This window comes from Coregonus lavaretus, assembly GCF_964263955.1.
Source record: "Coregonus lavaretus genome assembly, contig: HAP1_SCAFFOLD_69, whole genome shotgun sequence".
Taxonomy (NCBI): Eukaryota; Metazoa; Chordata; class Actinopteri; order Salmoniformes; family Salmonidae; genus Coregonus; species Coregonus lavaretus.
This window is the reverse complement of record NW_028158220.1, coordinates 1,006,802-1,029,011: the sequence shown is the minus strand read 5'-3', so window position 1 is coordinate 1,029,011 and position 22,210 is coordinate 1,006,802. Positions and strand designations below refer to the sequence as shown.

General features: G+C 44.7%; 1 protein-coding gene across 1 annotated transcript in view; it reads left to right on the top strand.

Moving 5' to 3' along the window:
- Window positions 1-9,790: 9,790 nt before the first annotated feature.
- LOC311124273 (uncharacterized protein) overlaps window positions 9,791-22,210 on the top strand; it is a gene marked incomplete at both ends in the record, with an annotated part of 77,247 nt that continues 64,827 nt past the window's right edge. The window contains one exon of the mRNA XM_084198442.1: window positions 9,791-10,185. Within this exon, the coding sequence (XP_084054568.1) occupies window positions 9,791-10,185 (395 nt within the window). The remainder of the gene's footprint in view (window positions 10,186-22,210) is intronic.

Sequence of the window (22,210 nt, the reverse complement as noted above, 5' to 3'; positions counted from 1 at the left end):
TGGGGTACAATTATATTGACATTGTTGCACTGCTTGTAGAATATGAGGGTTCATTCTCAGATGTGCCAACCCAAATGTACTAGAGTATGACATTGGGGACTCGGCCCCGATCCAACAACATGCCTATCGAGTGAACCCTGAAAAGAGAGAGAAGCTCCGCAGTGAGGTGGAAAGTTACTACGGATATTGCAGGAGTTTCCTCTTGAAATCAGACATGTCCGTGGTAAGGACAACTTGGTTGCTGATTGTCTCAAGGGTGGGCAGTCAAAAGGATTTGTGTTTTGCATTTAGCCAGTGCGTTGTCATGGATCACAATTTATTTTGACTGCACGTTTTTCTGTATTGGAGATGAGTTTTGTTTGGGCTCGTTCCAAGGGGACGAGAGTTCTAGAAGCTAATGAGTTTTAGGAAGACAAGAGTTCTAGAAGCTAGTGAGTTTTAGAAGCTAATGAGTTTTAGGAAGACGAGAGTTCTAGAAGCTAATGAGTTTTAGGAAGACCAGAGTTCTAGAAGCTAGTGAGTTTTAGGAAGACCAGAGTTCTAGAAGCTAATGAGTTTTAGGAAGACCAGAGTTCTAGAAGCTAGTGAGTTTTAGGAAGACCAGAGTTCTAGAAGCTAATGAGTTTTAGGAAGACGAGAGTTCTAGAAGCTAATGAGTTTTAGGAAGACCAGAGTTCTAGAAGCCAGTGAGTTTTAGGAAGACGAGACTTCTAGAAGCCAGTGAGTTTTAGGAAGACCAGAGTTCTAGAAGCTAGTGAGTTTTAGGAAGACCAGAGTTCTAGAAGCTAGTGAGTTTTAGGAAGACGAGAGTTATAGAAACTAGTGAGTTTTAGGTCAGTAACTTATAACCACGGAACCACCCCAGACCTTTCATGCATGACTTAAAGCACCTGAGTATTAGATTTATAATAATAATAATATAATATGCCATTTAGCAGACGCTTTTATCCAAAGCGACTTACAGTCATGCGTGCATACATTTTTTTTTTTTGTGTATGGGTGGTCCCGGGGATCGAACCCACTACCTTAGCGTTACAAGCGCCGTGCTCTACCAGCTGAGCTACAGAGGACCACATTTACTGCCAGGGTCTAGTATGTCACTGCCAGGTCTGATTTTCTCTTTGGTTTTGAGCCCACGGCAAGAAGGCACCAGAGCCTATTGTGGTAACAGGTTCACACTAGATAACACAACCACACAGTGCATGAAAAACATGAGGTGTGGCTAACGTTTGCAAGCTTGAGCTAGCTACCGAGCTAGCATACAAACTCGGTAGCACAGAGTAGATCCCCCATATGACGTTGAGAAATAGTGCATTGTGGGTAGTTTAGAAGATATCCGGAAATAAGTTAATAAATATGAAATAACTCAAAAACATAACTGTTTGAATTTAAAAGGTAACCAGATCGTGACTACAGCTAAGTTCCTAAGTCTTTAACCACACTGTGTTGTTACATTGGTGAGTAAAAACTCATGCTTCCTACCCTTTCACTTTTTGTCTGAAAATAAAATCTACATTTTACTCAACTTCGTTACCCACTCCAGTCAGCAGATGGCGATGTGGGACTTTAAGGCTATGCTGCTAGTGTGACGTATAATCTAGTGGACGGGACGCTTCTTTCAACAGCAGCAACAGTTAGTCAGACACCTCGGTAGCTTGCTAGACAAAATAGCCCAACCAATAAAGCTCTTTAGACGCTTTCGTGTATATTAGCCACTGTGTTTTAAACCCACTTCTGTCGTCTAGTTAGTTATCCCATTTAATTTCATATTTACGGTGTTGTTGTTATTGGTCAGCTAGCTGGCTGGTTAAGTTAGCACTAGCCTAGCTAGCTAACATCCCCGACCATGAGCTCACTAAGCTACTCTCCTCCTGCTAAAGAAGAGGAGGTCTGCTGGACGGAGAAAGAAGCTCTAGTGAAAGAGGAGGAGGAAGAGGAGGATGTTACAATACAAAAACAAGTAGAGGGTGAAGCTGTTACCGTGAAAGAAGAAGAGAAAGACGTGTTCAGAGTGAAAGAGGAGGAGGATGTTACAGTAAAAGAAGAGGAGGAAGCAGTTTTTGGAGTGAAAGAGGAGGAGGGGGAGATGACTGTCACATCGAAAAAGGAGGAGGAAGAAGAGGAGGAAACTGGATATCTGGTTCCGGTTTCCCAAAGGCATCTTAAGGCATCCAATGGTTCTAATGATGAACTTAGCAGTAAGATGGTTTTGAGAAACCGGGCCCTGATTAACACTAGTAAGTACTGTCTTAAAAACAGAGACACAAACTCTGCAGTTGTTGAACTGATGTGTGGTGTTAAAGGTGAAATCTGTAGTTGCTACATCCATATTTGGACTTTTAAATTATTTATATATAGCCATTGATTCTTGAAGAATATAACACATGCCTCATGAGCTTAGTAAAACTGTCGTACCCCATCAGACCCTAAAATAAGCTTTTTTTACTCCAATGTTTAGAAACAATGTAAATGTAAACCAACACTGTATCGCCTCAAAGTTAAAACTATGTTGATATCATGGACGGTCAGTCCTTGCATCCATAGGTATCAAATCAAATTGTATTGGCCACATGCGCCGAATACAACAGGTGCAGACATTACAGTGAAATGCTTACTTACAGCCCTTAACCAACAGTTCATTTATTTTAAACTAAAAAAATAAAAATAAAACAACAACAAAAAAAAGTGTTGAGAAAAAAAAGAGCAGAAGTAAAATAAAGTGACAGTAGGGAGGCTATATATACAGGGGGGTACCGTTGCAGAGTCAATGTGCGGGGGCACCGGCTAGTTGAGGTAGTTGAGGTAATATGTACATGTGGGTAGAGTTAAAGTGACTATGCATAAATACTTAACAGAGTAGCAGCAGCGTAAAAATGATGGGGTGGGGGGGCAGTGCAAATAGTCTGGGTAGCCATGATTAGCTGTTCAGGAGTCTTATGGCTTGGGGGTAGAAGCTGTTGAGAAGTCTTTTGGACCTAGACTTGGCACTCCGGTACCGCTTGCCGTGCGGTAGCAGAGAGAACAGTCTATGACTAGGGTGGCTGGAGTCTTTGACAATTTTGAGGGCCTTCCTCTGACACCGCCTGGTATAGAGGTCCTGGATGGCAGGAAGCTTGGCCCCAGTGATGTACTGGGCCGTACGCACTACCCTCTGTAGTGCCTTGCGGTCGGAGGCCAAGCAGTTGCCATACCAGGCGGTGATGCAACCAGTCAGGATGCTCTCGATGGTGCAGCTGTATAATTTTTTGAGGATCTGTGGACCCATGCCAAATCTTTTCAGTCTCCTTAGGGGGAATAGGCTTTGTCGTGCCCTCTTCATGACTGTCTTGGTGTGTTTGGACCATGATAGTTCATTGGTGATGTGGACACCAAGGAACTTGAAGCACTCAACCTGTTCCACTACAGCCCTTTCGATGAGAATGGGGGCGTGCTCAGTCCTCTTTTTTTTCCTGTAGTCCACAATCATCTCCTTTGTCTTGGTCACGTTGAAGGAGAGGTTGTTGTCCTGGCACCACACGGCCAGGTCTCTGACCTCCTCCCTATAGGCTGTCTCATCGTTGTCGGTGATCAGGCCTACCACTGTTGTGTCGTCGGCAAACTTAATGATGGTGTTGGAGTCGTGCCTGGCCATGCGGTCATGGCTGAACAGGGAGTACAGGGGGGGACTGAGCACGCACCCCAGAGGGGCCCCCGTGTTGAGGATCAGTGTGGCAGATGTGTTGTTACCTACCCTTACCCTTACCTACCCCAGGTGTGTCTATGATTTTGAGAGTAGTTACATTTCTCCAGTCCCATCCATCATCTTATTACCAAAACAGTGGTGGAATGACAGCTTTGTTATTGTTTGAACTGCAGATTGGTTGGTTGATTGATGTGTGGCTTTTTTTAAAGGGACAACCTAGGTTTTTAAACAGCAACAAAATGGCTGCCAAGAGAGACTTGGTTTGGTAAACAGCTGAGGGATGGGGGCTGGAGAAATGTAACCACTCTCAAATTCATAGAGAAAGCTATTGTAGCAACCGTAACCCAAAACCTAGCGACCTCGTCAAGAAGTTCAGACATCTTTGCGTAACGGTTATAAGGTGTTGTCTTGACTACTAGTATACGTTTGTACTTGCCTTTAACCAAAGCCAGTGTGAAATCGTTACAGCTTTGAAGTTCACAAGCAATGTTATTCAATTCAAAATGTTTGGTAGATATTTCCACTCTGTAGGGCAAGGATGAATGTCTGATTTGAAAACGTTTATGAGGCTGCTTTGAACCACAGCTTGTTCTAGCTATGTTAACAATCTAATCACATGATCACATCATTGTTTTCACCAGACAGCGTGGTGGTATGGAGAATCCTCACGACCAAGTGGAGAATATTGTAGTATGTGACACCCCGTCTTTGCCAGATCGTTTAGTGCGCTCACCACTACACTGGCAAGACTTAAAACTAGAGGAAAGACGGTTGTTTAATGTGAGAGGCTCAGCCATGTTAGGATTTTGAAAGTCGTGTAGTGTCCACCCGGCGTAAGATGCTCAAGGCACGTCAAAGGTCTGACTGGACAGAGATGCTGGGGGAAATGGTCACAACGGGGGACTAGTGGGTGGGTGTTTCAGGGGAAGGGGGTGGATCTGACTGGACAGAGATGCTGGGGGAAATGGTCCCAACGGGGGACTAGTGGGTGGGTGTTTCAGGGGAAGGGGGTGGATCTGACTGGACAGAGATGCTGGGGGAAATGGTCACAACGGGGGACTAGTGGGTGTGTGTTTCAGGGGAAGGGGGTGGATCTGACTGGACAGAGATGCTGGGGGAAATGGTCACAACGGGGGACTAGTGGGTGTGTGTTTCAGGGGAAGGGGGTGGATCTGATCTCCATCACCTAGGACTTGACAATGGTTCATCAAATCTCCCCGTTTCTGCCACAATGGTTAATCAAATCTCCCCGTTTCTGCCATTTTTTTATTCAATTTTGCATTGCCTTCTCCTACAGCTGCAACTGTATATGCATTTGTAAATCAAGTCCTTTCTTGAGTTGGGCTCTGGGATGGAACAACTGTTGAGCATCTGAGTTTATGGTTGTTTGTGGGGGAAAGGGGTTGAGTGTTAATGAGTGTGTGTGTGTGTGTGTGTGTGTGTATCCCACAACTTGCTAGGGATATATGGAGGCTTAAATATCCTGACCCAGTGAGACTCAATCAAGCTAGTCGTCTTCACTACTTTCGTATCTCATTCTCGCTGGCACCAAAAGTTTAAAAAGTGTTGATGGGGACAGAATTTGGTCGGACCATCATATAATTGGCATATACATTACCCTTACTGAATTTCCACGTGGGCAATGGTATTGGAATTTAATCAAAGCCTATTGGATGATAATTTGTTTTTAACTAGGACAGAGGAATTTATAACTTAATTTTTCCGACATGACATAGGTACAGCAGATCCCCTTAATTGTGTGGGACACTTTTAAATGTGCTTTTAGAGGTCATGCAATTCAGTACTCATCTCTAAAACTAAAGCAATTTAGGTCAAAAGACTCCATATTAACAAAGGAAATGGAAGGACTAACAGTACAGATAGATAGCAATAAAAACTGTACCAAAGAGGCTCAGGATAAGTTAGAGGAAAAACAAAAAGAAATGGAGGAACTTACTCAAGAAAGATCCAGTGTAATATATTATTAAAATAAAAGGAACTGGATGGAATATGGGGAAAAATGCATCAAATTATTTTGCCATCGTCAACATAGAAATGCTACCAAAAAGGATTTACTGAAACTTGTTACAAATGATGGAGTCACCCATGATTCACCAAACGATATTTTGAAAGAGGAAGCAAAGTACTTTAAGCATATGTTTTCGTTTCAGTCTCCTCCATCTCCACTAACCAAAGCTAATTGTATGGATTTCTTTTCTATTAATAATGTAAAATTAACAGCCACACAGAAAGACTCATGTGAAGGCAAATTACAGAGAACTTCTGGATGCAATTAAAGCCTTTAAGTCCGGGAAAACACCTGGGCTGGATGGCATACCAGTGGAGGTATACCAAACCTTTTTTGATATACTCAGAGGACCGTTATTTTATGTATGTTTTAACCACTCCTATATAAATGGTAGATTATCTGACACTCAACAAGAAGGTCTGATTTCATTATTACTGAAACAGGACACAAGTAGTAAATATAAAGGTCCATTAAAAAAATTGGAGGCCTTTTACACTTCAGTGTTGTGATGCAAAAAATTCTAGCAAAATGCTTAGCGCATAGAATTAAAAAGGTATTGTCGGCTATTATTCATCCTAATCAGACAGGTTTTTTACATGGACGATACATTGGAGATAATATAAGACAAGTACTGGAAACAATAGAACACTATGGAAAATCAGGGAAACCAGCCCTGGTATTCATAGCTGACTTTGAAAAGGCCTTTGATAAAGTACGACTGGAGTTTATATATAAATGCCCGGAATATTTAAATTTTGGAGAATCTCTTATAAAATGGGTTAAAGTTATGTATAGTAACCCTAGGTGTAAAATAGTCAATAATGGTTACTTCTCAGAAAGTATCAAACTGTCAAGAGGAGTAAAACAAGGTTGTCCATTATCGGCATATCTATTTATTATGCCCATTGAAATGTTAGCTGTTAAAATCAGATCCAACAATAATATTAAGGGATTAGAAATCCAGGGCTTAAAAACAAAGGTGTCATTGTACGCTGATGATTTTAATGTTTTCTTTAAAATCCACAAATTAGGATCAATCCACAGCCTCATAGAGGATCTAGACATTTTTTCTAACCAAATTATGATAAGTGTACTATATTACGTATTGGATCACTAAAAAATACAACTTTTACATTACCTTGTAGTTTACCAATAAAATGGTCTGATGGGGATGTGGACATACTCGGTATACGTATCCCGAAGTAAAGAAATGATCTCACATTTTAATAGATAGTTATCAAAAATAGATAAGATCTTGCTACCATGCAAAGGAAAATACCTGTCTATTTGTGGAAAAATCACCCTGATTATCTCTTTTGTCATATCTCAGTTTGCTTATGGTTTTGCCAACACCTAGCGACCTGTTTTTAAAGAAATTATATGAGCAAAAAATATTCAATTTTATTTGGAATGGCAAGACAGACAAAATTATAAAGGGCCTATTTATATAATGAATTTGAATTCAGAGGGCAGAAATTATTAAATATTAAAGCATTAGACCTCTCACTAAAGGCGTCAGTCATACAAAAGTTATACTTAAATCCGAACTGGTTCTCTAGCAGATTAGTAAGAATGTCTCACCCCTGTGTTCAATAATGGCCTTTTTCCTTTTATTCAGAAAAAGGCCATTATTTGAAAAATGAAATCATCTCCAAAATATAGTTATTTTTAAAACAAGCCATAGAAAGTTGGTTGCAATTTCATTTAATCTACCAGAAAGGACTGAACAAATAATACAACAAATATTGTGGTAAATCTCAAATATACTAATTGATAAAAAAAACGGTATTTTTCGATAAAATGTTTAAAAAGCTATAATCTTTGTAAATGACATCATAAATAGGACTGGTGGAGTTACAGTGAGTGAAAAAAGTATTTGATCCCCTGCTGATTTTGTACGTTTGCCCACTGACAAAGACATGATCAGTCTATCATTTTAATGGTAGGTTTATTTGAACAGTGAGAGACAGACAGAATAACAACAACAAAAATCCAGAAAAACGCATGTCAAAAATGTTATAGATTGATTTGCATTTTAATGAGGGAAATAAGTATTTGACCCCTCTGCAAAACATGACTTAGTACTTGGTGGCAAAACCCTTGTTGGCAATCACAGAGGTCAGACGTTTCTTATAGTTGGACACCAGGTTTGCACACATATCAGGAGTGATTTTGTTCCACTCCTCTTTGCAGATCTTCTCCAAGTCATTAAGGTTTCGAGGCTGACGTTTGGCAACTCGAACCTTCAGCTCCCTCCACAGATTTTCTATGGGATTAAGGTCTGGAGACTGGCTAGGCCACTCCAGGACCTTAATGTGCTTCTTCTTGAGCCACTCCTTTGTTGCCTTGGCCGTGTGTTTTGGGTCATTGTCATGCTGGAATACCCATCCATGACCCATTTTCAATGCCCTGGCTGAGGGAAGGAGGTTCTCACCCAAGATTTGACGGTACATGGCCCGTCCATCGTCCCTTTGATGCGGTGAAGTTGTCCTGTCCCCTTAGTAGAAAAACACCCCCAAAGCATAATGTTTCCACCTCCATGTTTGACGGTGGGGGATGGTGTTCTTGGGGTCATAGGCAGCATTCCTCCTCCTCCAAACACGGCGAGTTGAGTTGATGCCAAAGAGCTCGATTTTGGTCTCATCTAACCACAACACATAATTACTTAAAAATCATACAATGTGATTTTCTGGATTTTTGTTTTAGATTCCGTCTCTCACAGTTGAAAACCTGGAAAATCGGCAGTGTATCAAATACTTGTTCTCCCCACTGTATATATGGGGGATACAACCTTCCCAGCTCTGCAGATTTTGCTGCGACGTGGCAGAGTCATTAGATCATTTATTTTGGTACTGTCCATATGTAGGTAGTTTTTTGGACACAGTTCCAGGAATGGCTGAAGAATTGCAACATTTACCTGGAGCTAACCCTGCAGATAGCAATACTAGGTGATTTGAAGTCATAGTCAATCGATCAATAATATAATAATACTTTTAGCAAAAACATTTTTTTGTTATTTACAATCTGTAGAAACTATGAGAATAGAAAGGTTCAGAGCTTTTTGTGAAACATCACAGCACAGTTGAAAAATATATGGCAAATAGAAATCCAGTAGTGATGGTGTTAAGAGATAGATGGGGGGTGTTGAATGGAGCTGAAAGGTGGGACTAATAACATCAAGATAACTCATGTAAAATATACTGTGTCTGTAAAATGTATATCGGTTCAGAGCTTTTGTGAAACAGTGCAGTAAAAAATATATGGCAAATAGAAATCAATTTTTTGAGAAGATCAGGACTTCTGCAATGAAAAGGTTTATTTATCTGGAGCTTTGTTGTTGTTGTGGACACTCGGAACCAGGTTTCAGCTGCTGTGCAATGTTGACGTCCTTCCTCCCAGAGAGGTGAAAGCAACCCGGGCAAAAATATATTTTAGGAGATCAGGACTTTTGAAATGAAAAAGGCTGTGGACATGAAATGTCCAGCCCCAAAGGGATTAATTTGTTCAACCAAAGTTCCTCAGAGGATCTGATGATATAGGCCCTAGGTCTAGATATTGTTTTTGTCTTTGGGTTTTAGGTTTTCCCTAATTGTAATCGACTACCTTTAGTACTTGAAGTTAATAAAATATTTAATAGCAACAGTAGACAATGTAATACTGTTAATGGTTTGCCTAATCAGGTAACCTGGTGAGATAATGTTCAGAGAATCCATTTTGGCAATTTGGTGAAAGTATTCCTTTTCTAAATATATGTAACTACATGAGACTGAAAAGGGACGGTGGGTCACATATTTGATTGTGATAGTTGCAAAATATGTATTTTGGATGCAGCACTTGTTAGCTTGAATGCTAACGCTCATTAACAGGCTGGTAGCAAAGCTAGCCGAAGAGCATTTTACTGGTTGAAGTTTAAATGTTTTTTAAGGTATAAAGCAGTTGATTTGAGACGATGCCACAAACATTATATTAAGCAGGACATTCAAATGAGTCTTACAATTATTATCCTAAAGTAGTGGGAAATGCAGTCATAAGCAACCTGTAAATGGAGGCTATTTTACTCCCCTGAGTTTTCCCCCACGATGGTGAAATTGGCAGCCTACGAGAACTCCCCTGAGTTTTCCCCCACGGTGGTGAAATTGGCAGCCTACCAGAACTCCCCTGAGTTTTCCCCCACAGTGGTGAAATTGGCAGCCTACCAGAACTCCCCTGAGTTTTCCCCCACGGTGGTGAAATTGGCAGCCTACAAGAACTCCCCTGAGTTTTCCCCCACGGTGGTGAAATTGGCAGCCTACCAGAACTCCCCTGAGTTTTCCCCCACGGTGGTGAAATTGGCAGCCTACCAGAACTCCCCTGAGTTTTCCCCCACGGTGGTGAAATTGGCAGCCTACCAGAACTCCCCTGAGTTTTCCCCCACGGTGGTGAAATTGGCAGCCTACCAGAACTCCCCTGAGTTTTCCCCCACGGTGGTGAAATTGTGAATAGTGACACAGATCTTAATGCAGCCATTTTTGCAAACACAGAAAGGGGCTTATATTGGTGACCAAAAGTCGTCTGGCAAACTGCTTAGGGTTTCAGCAACTTTAAGAACTGATTTTTTGTCTAGAATCATCCAAACAAATTGTTGTACAACATCATGGACATCACCTTTTAGCTCAAATAAACTGGATTTCTGCTGTTGTGGGCCTTTAACCATCTGTCTGACTTTGTTGTTCACACAGGAGGGAGACGTGACTATCGTGGATCCTCTGGGGAGCCTCAACAACATCTTGAAGCTGACAAGGCAGAGAAGAGTCTCTCCACATCAGAACACCTCAAGAAACACCAGCGGAGACCCACAGGGAAGAAACCTCACCACTGCTCTGACTGTGGGAAGAGTTACTCAAGCTCAGAGTTACTAAAAGCACACCAGAGACATCACACTAGAGAGAAACCTTACAGCTGTGATCAATGTGAGAAGAGTTTTTTAAATGCTAGCTATCTTAAAATACACCAGAGAAGACACACCGGAGAGAAACCTTTCCACTGCTCTGACTGTGGAAAGAGTTTTGTTTCATCAGGATGTTTAAAATCACACCAGAGAATACACACAGGAGCGAAATCTCACTGCTGCTCTGACTGTGGGAAGAGATGCACCTGTTTAGCAACCCTCAAAATACATCAGAGAATCCATACAGGAGAAAAACCTTATAGCTGTGATCAATGCGGGAAGAGTTTTTCTCATTCAAGCTGCCTGATAGTACATCAGAGAACACACACAGGAGAGAAGCCTTATAGCTGTGATCAATGTGGGAAGAGTTTTATTCGATCATGCAACCTGATGGCACATTTGAGAACACACACTAGAGAGAAACCTTATAGCTGTGATCAATGTGGGAAGAGTTTTAGTGATTCAAGCAACCTGATGGCACATTTGAGAACACACACTAGAGAGAAACCTTATAGCTGTGATCAATGTGGCAAGAGATACGCTGGTAAAATAACTCTGATTAAACATCAGAAAGTACATACATGAAGGAGTTGTTTCATGATATCAATTAAATAATGTCACAATGTTTTAACATTGTTGTATGAGTATTTTAATGAATTTTACAATGTAGAACCATCATACATTATTTTTTTATTTTTCATACTGGCCCCCCGTGGGAATCGAACCAACAACCCTGGCGTTGCAAACGCCATGCTCTACCAACTGAGCTACATCCCTGCTGGCCATTCCCTCCCCTACCCTGGACGACGCTGGGCCAATTGTGCGCCGCCCCAACCGTTTTCCCCCTGTTCTATTGATTTCAGCGTGATATGGATATTAGCCTCATCAGGGGGAAAATCCAGGCTCTGAAATGAGTTGTGTTACACTTACCACATTGGCGACCCACTTGAATCAAAATGCAACACTTCTAAATGTAGCTAGCTGTTTTCTACAAATTGTCCTCTGACCAGTGATGTACACATTATTCCCAGATTCCGTGTGGTTTTTGAGCTATTAGGTTTAACAGGACGTGCAACCTCATCTCCCCCTTCTCGCGCAAAATAAGGTGCTTGTTTAAACAAAAATACCAGTAATTTAATTACTATTGTGGCACGTTTTTTAAATAATTTTTTTATAGGGTAGATCAGCTTAATATTGCAGATAGATTGTAACTTATAATAATAATAATAATAATATGCCATTTAGCAGACAACTTCCGTCAATGTAATTGTCTGCATCACTTCCAATCCCCCGTTTATATATATATATATACATATATATACACATACATACACACATATACATACACATTTACATACATACATACGTACATACATACACATACACATACATACATACGTACTTTTTTTCCCCACTGTACATACAGATACATATCCTTTAAAAAATATATATTTCCCTTTATTACTTTCCAACCCCACCACCCCAGATTATTTCACTTATAATTCACTGTATCACAATTCCAGTGGGTCAGAAGTTTACATACACTAAGTTGTCTGTGCCTTTAAACAGCTTGGAAAATTTCAGAAAATGATGTCATGGCTTTAGAAGCTTCTGATAGGCTAATTGATATCATTTGAGTCAATTGGAGGTGTACCTGTGGATGTATTTCAAGGCCTACCTTCAAACTCAGTGCCTCTTTGCTTGACATCATGGGAAAATCAAAATAAATCAGACAAGACCTCAGAAAAAAATTTGTAGACCTCCACAAGTCTGGTTCATCCTTGGGAGCAATTTCCAAATGCCTGAAGGTACCACGTTCATCTGTACAAACAATAGTACGCAAGTATTAACACCATGGGACCACGCAGCCGTCATACTGCTCAGGAAGGAGACGCGTTCTGTCTCCTAGAGATGAACGTACTTTGGTGCGGAAAGTGCGAATCAATCCCAGAACAACAGCAAATTACCTTGTGAAGATGCTGGAGGAAACAGGTACAAAGGAAACAGGTACAGAAGTATCTATATCCACAGTAAAACGAGTCCAATATCGACATAACCTGCAAGGCCGCTCAGCAAGGAAGAAGCCACTGCTCCAAAACCGCCATAAAAATGCCAAACTACGGTTTGCAACTGCACATGGGGACAAAGATAGTACTTTTTGGGGTAATGTCCTCTGGTCTGATGAAACAAAAATAGATCTGTTTGGCCATAATGACCATCGTTATGTTTGTAGGAAAAGGGGGTTGCTTGCAAGCCGAAGAACACCATCCCAACCGTGAAGCACGGGGGTGGCAGCATCATGCTGTGGGGGTGCTTTGCTGGAGGAGGGACTGGTGCACTTCACAAAATAGATGGCATCATGAGGAAGGAAAATTATGTGGATATATTGAAGCAACATCTCAAGACATCAGTCAGGAAGTTAAAGCTTGATCGCAAATGGGTCTTCCAAATGGACAGTGACCCCAAGCATACTTCCAAAGTTGTGGCAAAATGGCTTAAGGACAACAAAGTCAAGGTATTGGAGTGGCCATCACAAAGCCCTGACCTCAATCCTATAGAAAATGTGTGGCCAGAACTGAAAAAGCGTGTGCGAGCAAGGAGGCCTACAAACCTGACTCAGTTACACCTGCTCTGTCAGTAGGAATGGGCCAATATTCACCCAACTTATTGTGGGAAGCTTGTGGAAGGCTACCCGAAACGTTTGACCCAAGTTAAACAATTTAAAGGCAATGCTACCAAATACTTATTGAACTTCTGACCCACTGGGAATGTGATGAAAGAAAGAAAAGCTGAAATAAATAATTATCTCTACTATTATTCTGATATTTCATATTATTAAAATAAAGTGGTGATCCTAACTGACCTAAGACAGGGAATTTTTACTAGGATTAAATGTCAGGAATTGTGAAAAACTGAGTTTAAATGTATTTGGCTAAAGTGTATGTGAACTTGTGTAAATGTTTCATCATTACTATCTAACAGCTGTTGTTGGTATGGAAATGTTTTTGTAGCCTTTTTTTTTCCCTTTTCAGAAGTAGATGAACTTTGCTAGCTTTTACCAGTTGATGTACCGTTACAAATTACCCCATCCTTAACCACACTGCTAACCATAATGCTATGCTATGCTAACCATAATGCTATGCTATGCTAACCGTAATGCTATGCTATGCTAACAATAATGCTAACATTAGCTATTCTTTTTTGCCTCAATCACACTAGACCTGAATCAAATGATGAAACCAGCGGCCGAACGATTGAAGACCGATATTCAGACGTTTTTTTTCAGTGCAATGTGAGTTTTTTTATTAGTCAGTATAGCAATGTAACGTTATTGGTCTGTCAGTTTCCCAAGCTAATTCCCTACCTTTCACACTGACACGGTAATAAACAGCTCAATGGGCTTCATGGTGCAGTGTCAGTACACAACGCTGTGCTCATCATGTCTTAGCAGGATCAGATGGTGTCCCAGCAGGGTCAGACAGCCAGGGAAGACCAGTCTGCGGAGCTCAGGTGAATTTTGCAGCGGTCTAAGGCACTGTGTCTCAGTGCTTGAGGCGTCACTACAGACCGAGTGGCGCAGCGGTCCAAGGCACTGCGTTTCAGTGCTTGAGGCGTCACTACAGACCCCCTGGTTCGATTCCAGGCTGTATCACAACCGGCCGTGATTGGGAGTCCCATTGGGGCGGCGCACAATTGGCCCAGCGTCGTCCGGGTTTGGCCGGTGTAGGCCGTCATTGTAAATAAGAATATGTTCTTAACTGACTTGCCTAGTTAAATAAAGATAAAATAAATAAATACATGTACACCAAGGTATTTATTTGTCATGCCTCATTTTAGGGGGATCAGATGGTGACAGCAGGGTCAGGCAGCCAGGGAAGACCAGGCTGGGATGGAGCTGAGTTGTAATTTTTGCAGATACAACACTTTATTCTATCTGTGCAGCAAACACTGGACAAGCCAGAAGCTTCAAAGATTGAAACTATTTTAAGGCAGTCTGACAAAACCTCCAAAGTTAATTTACAAACTGTATCAGGGGTTGATAGAGGCTTTTCCCGATGACACAAAACATGTCAAACAAAAATGTGAGGAAGACCTGGTAGAAGCTATTGATGATCATGAATGGATACAGATATGTTTGAATGCCCAGTCATGTTCATATAATCTCAGACATAGTTTGAGACCATCCATAGAACGTACTATATGCCAGTGAAACTGAATTACATGCACTCAGAAATGTAATTCCTCTGCTGGAGGTGTAAAACACAAAAGGGGATATACAGTAATTGCATATGTTATGGTCTTGTGAAGGCTGGTGGAATTCTGGCAAAGAGTATGTACTTTTATCTCAGCATGTCTACAGATTCTCCCTTCTCCCTGCTTTTTGTTTGCTTGGAAATGTTGATACTGGAGACTGCTATCAGAAGAAACTGTGTAATCAAGCATTTATAGCGGCTAAGAAATGCATTGCCATTAATTGGAAGGTTGGTTATCCTCCCACAATGTCACAATGGATGGCAGAAATGTCAAGTTATGTATCACCAGATTTGATTTATTACAGGATGAAGGGTCTACTGGGCATCTTTCATAAGGTCTGGAGGCCTTATATCAGATACTGGACGACTAAAGGAGTCTGTATTGAAAACATGCCCACATCAAGGGAGATACCTATTTAGGAAATCCCTAGCTGTTGGGCTGCTCAGTCCTGGCCCTGGGGGGTCTGCTGGGCTGCTCAGTCCTGGCCCTGGGGGGTCTGCTGTACTGCTCCTGGCCCTGGGGGTCTGCTGGGCTGCTCAGTCCTGGCCCTGGGGGTCTGCTGTACTGCTCAGTCCTGGCCCTGGGGGGTCTGCTGTACTGCTCCTGGCCCTGGGGGTCTGCTGGGCTGCTCAGTCCTGGCCCTGGGGGTCTGCTGGGCTGCTCAGTCCTGGCCCTGGGGGTCTGCTGGGCTGCTCAGTCCTGGCCCTGGGGGTCTGCTGTACTGCTCAGTCCTGGCCCTGGGGGGTCTGCTGGGCTGCTCAGTCCTGGCCCTGGGGGTCTGCTGGGCTGCTCAGTCCTGGCCCTGGGGGTCTGCTGTACTGCTCAGTCCTGGCCCTGGGGGTCTGCTGTACTGCTCCTGGCCCTGGGGGTCTGCTGGGCTGCTCAGTCCTGGCCCTGGGGGTCTGCTGTACTGCTCAGTCCTGGCCCTGGGGGGTCTGCTGTAATGCTCAGTCCTTGCCCTGGGGGTCTGCTGTACTGCTCAGTCCTGGCCCTGGGGGTCTGCTGTACTGCTCAGTCCTGGCCCTGGGGGTCTGCTGGGCTGCTCAGTCCTGGCCCTGGGGGTCTGCTGTACTGCTCAGTCCTGGCCCTGGGGGTCTGCTGGGCTGCTCAGTCCTGGCCCTGGGGGTCTGCTGTACTGCTCAGTCCTGGCCCAGGGGGTCTGCTGTACTGCTCAGTCCTGGCCCTGGGGGTCTGCTGGGCTGCTCAGTCCTGGCCCTGGGGGGTCTGCTGGGCTGCTCAGTCCTGGCCCTGGGGGGGGTCTGCTGTACTGTTGGTTGTCACTCTGGCCTTGGCCTAACACACTCAAAACCAATAATGAACGTTTCACTAACATCCTAAAGCTGAGTGGGGTGTGTTGGTTTGGAGCGCTGCAGGGCGGTGGACCCCCAGGGGGGCAGGACGATCCTAAAGAGCTCTACAGTACTATTAGGCAGTGTTGTAGTACGCAAGTCGGGTCTCCAGACCAAATATTGAGTGTCTCGGTCTTAATAATAATAATAATAATATGCCATTTAACAGACGCTTTTATCCAAAGCGACTTACAGTCATGTGTGCATACATTTTTACGTATGGGTGGTCCCGGGGATCGAACCCACTACCCTGGCGTTACAAGCGCCGTGCTCTACCAGCTGAGCTACAGAGGACCGGTGTCGGATACATTTATACTCTGAATTGACTCGGTCTCGGACGGTGAGGACTCCCGAGACCAGCCGAGACCAGCAGAGTAGAAAACTCATCATTATCAGCTTCCATTTAGTCAGTGCATAAAACCGCTTATCCAGGCCAAATATATACACTCCTTCATTGATACATTAATATATTAACAACGTTATCTATTATAGACTTGTTTGATCAGTGGTGAACCTATAGGTCTTCAGTGGTGACAGTGGTGAACCTATAGGCCTTCAGTGGTGACAGTGGTGAACCTATAGGCCTTCAGTGGTGAACCTATAGGCCTTCAGTGGTGACAGTGGTGAACCTAAAGGCCTTCAGTGGTGAACCTATAGGCCTTCAGTGGTGACAGTGGTGAACCTATAGGCCTTCAGTGGTGACAGTGGTGAACCTATAGGCCTTCAGTGGTGACAGTGGTGAACCTATAGGCCTTCAGTGGTGAACCTATAGGCCTTCAGTGGTGACAGTGGTGAACCTAAAGGCCTTCAGTGGTGACAGTGGTGAACCTATAGGCCTTCAGTGGTGACAGTGGTGAACCTATAGGCCTTCAGTGGTGACAGTGGTGAACCTATAGGCCTTCAGTGGTGACAGTGGTGAACCTATAGGTCTTCAGTGGTGACAGTGGTGAACCTATAGGCCTTCAGTGGTGACAGTGGTGAACCTATAGGACTTCAGTGTGTGACAGTGGTGAACCTATAGGCCTTCAGTGGTGACAGTGGTGAACCTATAGGCCTTCAGTGGTGACAGTGGTGAACCTAAAGGCCTTCAGTGGTGAACCTATAGGCCTTCAGTGGTGACAGTGGTGAACCTATAGGCCTTCAGTGTGTGACAGTGGTGAACCTATAGGCCTTCAGTGTGTGACAGTGGTGAACCTATAGGCCTTCAGTGGTGACAGTGGTGAACCTATAGGCCTTCAGTGGTGACAGTGGTGAACCTATAGGCCTTCAGTGGTGACAGTGGTGAACCTATAGGCCTTCAGTGGTGACAGTGGTGAACCTATAGGCCTTCAGTGTGTGACAGTGGTGAACCTATAGGCCTTCAGTGGTGAACCTATAGACCTTCAGTGGTGACAGTGGTGAACCTATAGGACTTCAGAGTGTGACAGGTTCGTGATTCTGAAAGAACAGCAACCGTAATACCAGAGAACTCATGTAGGAAAGTTCACTTTTTGTAAACCCAAAGGGCCAGTGGTGTAGTGGAGGCTCTACGCAGGTATAAACCGTAAACCCAAAGGGCCAGTGGTGTAGTGGAGGCTCTACGCAGGTATAAACCGTAAACCCAAAGGGCCAGTGGTGTAGTGGAGGCTCTACGCAGGTATAAACCGTAAACCCAAAGGGCCAGTGGTGTAGTGGAGGCTCTACGCAGGTATAAACCGTAAACCCAAAGGGCCAGTGGTGTAGTGGAGGCTCTAAGCAGGTATAAACCGTAAACCCAAAGGGCCAGTGGTGTAGTGGAGGCTATACGCAGGTATAAACCGTAAACCCAAAGGGCCAGTGGTGTAGTGGAGGCTCTACGCAGGTATAAACCGTAAACCCAAAGGGCCAGTGGTGTAGTGGAGGCTATACTCAGGTATAAACCGTAAACCCAAAGGGCCGGTGGTGTAGTGGAGGCTCTACGCAGGTATAAACCGTAAACCCAAAGGGCCGGTGGTGTAGTGGAGGCTCTACGCAGGTATAAACCGTAAACCCAAAGGGCCGGTGGTGTAGTGGAGGCTCTACGCAGGTATAAACCGTAAACCCAAAGGGCCGGTGGTGTAGTGGAGGCTCTACGCAGCTATAAACCGTAAACCCAAAGGGCCGGTGGTGTAGTGGAGGCTCTACGCAGGTATAAACCGTAAACCCAAAGGGCCGGTGGTGTAGTGGAGGCTCTACGCAGGTATAAACCGTAAACCCAAAGGGCCGGTGGTGTAGTGGAGGCTCTACGCAGGTATAAACCGTAAACCCAAAGGGCCGGTGGTGTAGTGGAGGCTCTACGCAGGTATAAACCGTAAACCCAAAGGGCCGGTGGTGTAGTGGAGGCTCTACGCAGGTATAAACCGTAAACCCAAAGGGCCGGTGGTGTAGTGGAGGCTCTACGCAGGTATAAACCGTAAACCCAAAGGGCCGGTGGTGTAGTGGAGGCTCTACGCAGGTATAAACCGTAAACCCAAAGGGCCGGTGGTGTAGTGGAGGCTCTACGCAGGTATAAACCGTAAACCCAAAGGGCCGGTGGTGTAGTGGAGGCTCTACGCAGGTATAAACCGTAAACCCAAAGGGCCGGTGGTGTAGTGGAGGCTCTACGCAGGTATAAACCGTAAACCCAAAGGGCCGGTGGTGTAGTGGAGGCTCTACGCAGGTATAAACCGTAAACCCAAAGGGCCGGTGGTGTAGTGGAGGCTCTACGCAGGTATAAACCGTAAACCCAAAGGGCCGGTGGTGTAGTGGAGGCTCTACGCAGGTATAAACCGTAAACCCAAAGGGCCGGTGGTGTAGTGGAGGCTCTACGCAGGTATAAACCGTAAACCCAAAGGGCCGGTGGTGTAGTGGAGGCTCTACGCAGGTATAAACCGTAAACCCAAAGGGCCGGTGGTGTAGTGGAGGCTCTACGCAGGTATAAACCGTAAACCCAAAGGGCCGGTGGTGTAGTGGAGGCTCTACGCAGGTATAAACCGTAAACCCAAAGGGCCGGTGGTGTAGTGGAGGCTCTACGCAGGTATAAACCGTAAACCCAAAGGGCCGGTGGTGTAGTGGAGACTCTACGCAGGTATAAACCGTAAACCCAAAGGGCCGGTGGTGTAGTGGAGGCTCTACGCAGGTATAAACCGTAAACCCAAAGGGCCGGTGGTGTAGTGGAGGCTCTACGCAGGTATAAACCGTAAACCCAAAGGGCCGGTGGTGTAGTGGAGGCTCTACGCAGGTATAAACCGTAAACCCAAAGGGCCAGTGGTGTAGTGGAGGCTCTACGCAGGTATAAACCGTAAACCCAAAGGGCCAGTGGTGTAGTGGAGGCTCTACGCAGGTATAAACCGTAAACCCAAAGGGCCAGTGGTGTAGTGGAGGCTCTACGCAGGTATAAACCGTAAACCTAAAGGGCCAGTGGTGTAGTGGAGGCTCTACGCAGGTATAAACCGTAAACCCAAAGGGCCAGTGGTGTAGTGGAGGCTCTACGCAGGTATAAACCGTAAACCCAAAGGGCCAGTGGTGTAGTGGAGGCTCTACGCAGGTATAAACCGTAAACCCAAAGGGCCAGTGGTGTAGTGGAGGCTCTACGCAGGTATAAACCGTAAACCCAAAGGGCCAGTGGTGTAGTGGAGGCTCTACGCAGGTATAAACCGTAAACCCAAAGGGCCAGTGGTGTAGTGGAGGCTCTACGCAGGTATAAACCGTAAACCCAAAGGGCCAGTGGTGTAGTGGAGGCTATACGCAGGTATAAACCGTAAACCCAAAGGGCCAGTGGTGTAGTGGAGGCTCTACGCAGGTATAAACCGTAAACCCAAAGGGCCAGTGGTGTAGTGGAGGCTCTACGCAGGTATAAACCGTAAACCCAAAGGGCCAGTGGTGTAGTGGAGGCTCTACGCAGGTATAAACCGTAAACCCAAAGGGCCAGTGGTGTAGTGGAGGCTCTACGCAGGTATAAACCGTAAACCCAAAGGGCCAGTGGTGTAGTGGAGGCTCTACGCAGGTATAAACCGTAAACCCAAAGGGCCAGTGGTGTAGTGGAGGCTCTACGCAGGTATAAACCGTAAACCCAAAGGGCCAGTGGTGTAGTGGAGGCTCTACGCAGGTATAAACCGTAAACCCAAAGGGCCAGTGGTGTAGTGGAGGCTCTACGCAGGTATAAACCGTAAACCCAAAGGGCCAGTGGTGTAGTGGAGGCTCTACGCAGGTATAAACCGTAAACCCAAAGGGCCAGTGGTGTAGTGGAGGCTCTACGCAGGTATAAACCGTAAACCCAAAGGGCCAGTGGTGTAGTGGAGGCTATACGCAGGTATAAACCGTAAACCCACTTCCTTTTTCAGTGGGCGTTGCGTAATACTCATTGGTTAATCCCTACTGATGCATGTGATAGTAATGTAGTGGAGGAATACGACTTATCAATTACAGAGCCTTCGGAAAGTATTCAGACCCCTTCACTTTTTACACACTGTGTTACGTTACAGCCTTATTCTAAAATTTATTAAATAATGTTTTCCCTCATCAATCTATACACAATACCCCCATAATGACAAAGCAAAAAAACAGTTTTAAAAAATGTGTGTGCAAATGTATTGAAAATTTTAAAAAACGTATTTACATAAGTATTCAGACCCTTTGCTATTAGACTCGAAATTGAGCTCTGGTGCATCCTGTTTCCATTGATCATCCTTGAGATGTTTCTACAACTTGATTGGAGTCCACCTGTGGTAAATTCAATTGTTTTGCCATGATTTGGAAAGGCACACACCTGTCTATATAAGGTCCCACAGTTGACAGTGCATGTCAGAGCAAAAACCAAGCCATGAGGTCAAAGTAATTGTCCGTAGAGCTCCGAAACAGGATTGTGTGGAGGCACAGATCCGGTGAAGGGTACCAAAACATTTCTGCAGCATTGAAGGTCCCCAAGAACACAGTGGTCTCCATCATTCTTAATGGAAGAAGTTTGGAACCACCAAGACTCTTCCTAGAGCTGGCCGCCAGGCCAAACTGAGCAATCAGGGGAAAAGGGCCTTGGTCAGGGAAGTGACCAAGATTCCGATAGTCACTCTGACAGAGCTCCAGAGTTCCTCTGTGGAGATGGTTGTCCTTCTGGAAAGTTCTCCCATCTCTGCAGTACTCCACCAATCAGGCCTTTATGGTAGAGTGGCCAGACGGAAGCCACTCCTCAGTAAAAGGCAAATGACAGCCCGCTTGGAGTTTGCCAAAAGGCACCTAAAGGACTCTCAGACCATGAGAAACAAGATTCTCTGGTCTGATGAAACCAAGCGTCATGTCTGGAGGAAACCTGGCACCATTCCTACGGTGAAGCATGGTGGTGGCAGCATCGTGCTGTGGCGATGTTTTTCAGTGGCAGGGACTGGGAGACTAGTCAGGATAGAGGGAAAGATGAACGGAGCAAAGTACAGAGAGATCCTTTTTTACATGTTTTATTATTATTATTTAATTTTTTCGTGATATCCAATTGGTAGTTACAGTCCCGTAGGGACTCGGGAGGGGCAAAGGTCGAGAGCCAGCGTGCATGCGCCCGGCCGCCACAAGGAGTCGCTAGAGCACGATGGGACAAGGACATCCAATACGCTGGGCCAATTGTACGCCGCCTCATGGGTCTCCCGGTCGCGGCTGGCTGCGATACAACCCGGGATCGAACCCGGATCTGTAGTGATGCCTCTAGCACTGCGATGCAATGCCTTAGACCGCTGCGCCACTCGGGAGGCCCACAGAGAGATCCTTGATGAAAATCTGCTCCAGAGCGCTCAGGACTTCAGACTGGGGTGAAGGTTCACCTTCCAACAGGACAACGACCCTGAGCACACAGCCAAGACAATGCAGGAGTGGCTTCGGTCTCTGAATGTCCTTGAGTGGCCCAGCCAGAGCCGAGATCGGAAAATAGCTGTGCAGTGACACTCCCCAACCATCAAAATGTGGAAAAAGGGAAGGGGTCTGAATACTTTCCGAATGTTGCTAAAATGCTG